A 4,670-nucleotide genomic window follows, 5' to 3' on the forward strand; every position below is an offset into this window, starting at 1 on the left:
CTCTCCACCAAAACGCACCTCTTTATTCGGAGAATGTTGTGGAGGAACCTCCAGTCCCCCGTCCTCACCACGCCGTCGGCCATATACTGAATGAAGGCCTTGATGCGACTGACCTTTGACCCCGCATTATTTCTAGAAACTGTGGTGGGCTCCGCTCCCTCACGCGCCAGTTTATACGTTTCTAGTACAGTTTCTGTAATGACATTATGTAGGACACATTGTTGAATATTGTCTGTCTGTATGTCTGTCTGTCTGTCTGTCTGTCTGTCTGTACTCACCAAAGGCCTGAGGCAGCTTGATGTCCCGCATTGTATTTGCCCGGTTTTTCCCCTGTGCCCAGGGCTTGATTTTTGGGGACACAGTGAGGGAAAAGACGTGGACCGTCTTTTTTGCTCCTCGGGATGATACCATCTAGATGTGTAAGACAAAAAAACAGCCGAAATCAGCCCACATTAACCATTACATAACTTATACACAAAATGACAGAATGAGATTAAATGACATCTCTACATAATGTGTGGGAAAGTGAATAGAACTAGATAATACCTTTACAGGGGTCCCTTTTCTTCCGGGGGTGGGGGCAGCAGAGTCCATTGGCGGTCCTGGGTGGGGGCAGCAGCGTCCTGCGGTGGTTCTTGGTTGGGGGTGGGGGCAGTAGAGTCCTGCGGTGGTTCTTGGTTGGGGGTGGGGGCAGCAGAGTGCACCATGTCCTGGTCAGGACTGGAGTCCTGGTGGTCTGGGCCTGGTTGCACCAGCAGAACGTAAAGTCTGCCCTAAGTTAGGGAGTAAAGTCCTTACTAGAGGCTTAGTAACTACTTGTTAGTTTGTAACTACTGAGTTACTAAATTATGTTGCACCACGTCTGTTTATGGCATAACTTAACTAGTAGTGTGTAGACTGTCCGTAAAGTAATGGATAGTCGCATACAATGACGTCATAGCTCCCGGATCCAATGAAGACGAGCGGTTTCTACACTAAGGAAGTAAAACTCGTATCGTCTCTTGTCAACAACTTTTCCTCCGAGGTGGAAAGACTGGTGATGCGAGGTTAGTCAACAACAAAGAACGGAGCGTCCCACCATCGCCAAATCTAATTCAAAAGCAGCGGTATGTACCATTGATTAACTGACGTTGAATTATAACACTATTATGATAACGTTTTATACCGCAGCATTAAATTAAAACATGTATTTTAACCACTCGGCAGTCTGCACCACTTGCTATGTTGTACCTCTCCTTTTTTACAACCTATCCAAAACATAAACGTTTAGTGCTGGCTTAACCACGCTAAATAACGTTTCTCAGTAGCACTCTTGGTTTTACAATATATAGGCGAATCATTTTCCTCGATAGGCTATGTGTATCTGCGTGAAATGGACTCAGTGTGCAAATAGCTTCCATGGACATAGCCCCTAACCTCTCCCTCCGCTGTGTAGCTCCGAGATGAGGTTCCTCGTTTATCTCTGCTGTTTGAGCAGGACATTGTCGCACATTTTCCACTTTACATGTTTCTTACCCCTTTCTGCACATCGTATCCAAAAAGTGAAGTATTTCCGCCATTCTCTTAGATGTTTTAAGTTTTAACACACCATAAAAGCTTTCCAACGAGTTGAAGAAAGTATTTAATTTGCCTCGGTCTTCATCCGGTTACATGTTTTTAAGTCATTGTGCAAGAGTTGCGCCCGTAGAGATAATTACTGATTCCCCTACTGGTTTAATGTTGAATTGCATCTTCTAATGCTAAATATTATGGAACCGGCTGAGGACCGAGGCAAATTAAATACTTTCTTCAACTCGTTGGAAAGCTTTTATGGTGTGTTAAAACTTAAAACATCTGAGAGAGTGGCGGAAATGCTTTACCTTTTGGATACGATGTGCAGAAAGGGGTAAGAAACATGTAAAGTGGACAATGTCCTGCTCAAACAGCAGAGGGAAACGAGGAACCTCATCTCGGAGCTATACAGCGGAGAGAGAGGTTCTGTCGGCGCTACCATGGACATACATGCGTATGCGCGCGCACACACACACACACACACACACACACACACACACACACACACACACACACACACACACACACACACACACATATTAATTGCGTTATTTTAAAGACCCTTTTAAATGTTGAATTAGGTAATAGGAATACCTTTTATAGCAGGGGTCTGGGACCCCTAGGGGGTCCTCAGAGCTACTATAGTGGGTCCACCAAATCTTTGTGATAAGATTTTTTCTTTTTTTTTTACATTAACACTTGAACCCTAGCATCCCTATTCTGTGGAGAACATTAGCTGAAAATAACAAGCTCTTGTGAGCTTGTAGATCTGCTATTTTCGGCAAAGAGGTTTGGTGGTGGGTGGGGGTGGGTGCAAATCAAGTATTGAAGTGGTTAAATGTTTGAAATGAACGAAAAAACATTAATTTACACAACACTGATGCTAGTCAATGAAATCTCTGAAAAAGTTTAATCTGCAATAATTCTATACACTATGTAGGGGGGGTCCCTGCTTCATCACTCTCTCTGCTAAGGGGTCCTTGGGCTGAATAATGTTGAAGACCCCTGTTTTATAGAATTGAAGTACTTTGCTGGGTGTATTGAATCTAATCTAATAAACTTCTCATTAATATTTCATTTTCTCATCAGACCAAGATGGAAGAGAAGCGCAACAGAAAAAAGAACTTCAGTCATGATGAGATCATTATACTGCTCGAGGGTTACAAGGAGAACCAATCTGTTCTAGAAAGCAAATTTAACTCAACTGTTACAAATAGGAAAAAAAGCGATGCATGGAACAAGATAGTAGATGCAGTAAATGCAAAGGGATTTGAACAACGAGAGCTAAGAGAGATAAAAAAAAAATGGAGCGATCTCAAAACCCAAGCAATTGAAGACTATCCCAGGACAAAAACCTTCCCCACTGGTGGTGGTCCAAAACCGGAGCCAGGGCCATATTCCTCTATAATTATTGACATCATAGGAGAAGATTCTGCTTCTGTAATTGGGATTTCAGGAGGAGGCGTAGAAAGTGGGAAAAAGGCTGCTGCAACACCTAAACGGTCCAAACACACAGCTCCACCAACTGAAGGTAAACAGTTCATGACATGAAAGATAAAAGATCCAATTGAAATGTTATATTTAACCCATTAAGACCTGAGGCGATTCTTAAAAAAAAATCGAAATCCTAACAGTTTTTGGAAAAAATGTAAAAAATATATTTTTCAAGATTTTTCAAAAATAGCAGATATACAAGCTCGTAGCGCGGCACTCGGTGCCACGCTATGAGCTTGTATATCTGCTATTTTTGAATAGCCAAAGACATCTAAAGTGACACGGATGCGTTCCAGGTATCAATGGGTTAAATGAGCATTTTGTTACTAAAACTCCTTATAACCAAAACCCCAAAAGTTGACTACCCCTACCCAGGGTAGAACAAAATGTGACATTGTTTTCTTCATATCTTTAAGATGTCCCCTTCATGAAATGGATTGTCACACTCTGCAGATAAACTAACTGGTTCCAACATATTATGCTAATACATTGTTTTATTCTTTTTTTCTCTCCTCTTAGTTGCAACGGTTCCTGAAAGCCAGCAGAGTCTGCAGGCCGCAGATGGGTTCTTAACTCCAGAAACAGCAATTGGGCTGTTTAGTTTGATCACTGGTGAAGAAATCCTAGAGCAAACCCATAGGCAGGATTTCTCAGTCATTCCAAGTACCTCTGTTGCCACCCCAAGTACCTCAGTTGCCACCCCAAGTACCTCTGTTGCCACCCCAAGTACCTCTGTTGTGACCCCAACTACCTCTGGTGTCATCCCAAGTGCCCCTGTTGTCACCCAAATGAGTACCTCTGTTGACGGCAAAAGAAAGCAGAAGCGACAAAGTGAGGATACTGAAAATGTAGATGACTTGCGTCGCAAGCTTTTAAAGTTAGAATGCAGGAAGATAGAAGAAGAAACTTTGAAAATAGCAGCAGAGAGAGAAAAGCTGGCTTTAGAAAAACTGAAACTAAACCTTGAAATCCTAAAATTACAAGAGGAGCTCAAGCCTCGTGGTTACTCTTTCTCTGAAGTTGAATTGTAACCTTGCCTACACACTGAACTAATCGTTATGTTCAGTGAGTGATGTCACTCAATTTGCTTAATCTTTATGTTCAGTGAGTGATGTCACCCAATTTGCTTAATTGGCTGTATGCCAGCACAATGAATTAATTCTTCATTGTTGGGATCAATAACAGTAGGCCTATACTAGGCCCAATTTGTTACAATGCAGTGAGACTATTGTCATTATTAATTGACTGACTAAGTTATACTTGAACATTTATTGTATAGAAGATGTTGCTATTTATTGCAAAGATTGTTTAACATATTTACAGGTATGATGATTGTACATTGTTTGTATTTAGATATATGCACAGTATATTGATCATATTAAATGATGTATACATTTGTGAATTATTGACATCAAAATGAGTATATTTTACTGACCAAATGTTCTTTAAATGTATATCTCATTGACCTTTAAAATGTTTGGGATGTAGTATTTTTCTTTTAAATTCAGTCTTAACAAATCATTTGGAACAGATAACTTTAAACAGAGTTGTAAATATAAGGGTCACACGGGAGACATGAAAGATGTCTCTACACCACTCTGGTGCATTGTCCAATAACCCAAAAT

At 41.1% G+C, this 4,670-nt stretch overlaps 1 protein-coding gene across 1 annotated transcript; it reads left to right on the top strand.

The window, feature by feature from the left end:
• The first annotated feature begins 1,056 nt into the window (after positions 1-1,056).
• LOC311056323 (uncharacterized protein) lies at positions 1,057-4,267 on the top strand. Its single transcript, XM_084072873.1, has 3 exons — positions 1,057-1,106; positions 2,641-3,082; positions 3,565-4,267. The coding sequence occupies exons 2-3, from the start codon at positions 2,647-2,649 to the stop codon at positions 4,074-4,076; spliced, it is 948 nt and encodes a 315-aa protein (XP_083928999.1). The 5' UTR covers positions 1,057-1,106; positions 2,641-2,646; the 3' UTR covers positions 4,077-4,267.
• The last annotated feature ends 403 nt before the right edge of the window (positions 4,268-4,670 follow it).

Source organism: Gymnoscopelus microlampas, assembly GCF_963454915.1.
Source record: "Gymnoscopelus microlampas genome assembly, chromosome: 2".
In the NCBI taxonomy this organism is placed as follows: Eukaryota; Metazoa; Chordata; class Actinopteri; order Myctophiformes; family Myctophidae; genus Gymnoscopelus; species Gymnoscopelus microlampas.

Coding starts and splice junctions, on each gene's coding strand:
- LOC311056323 (XM_084072873.1), top strand. CDS start 2,647: ATGGAAGAGAAGCGCAACAGAAAAAAGAACTTCAGTCATGATGAGATC. Junction 3,083..3,564: donor CACAGCTCCACCAACTGAAG/GTAAACAGTTCA, acceptor CTCTCCTCTTAG/TTGCAACGGTTCCTGAAAGC.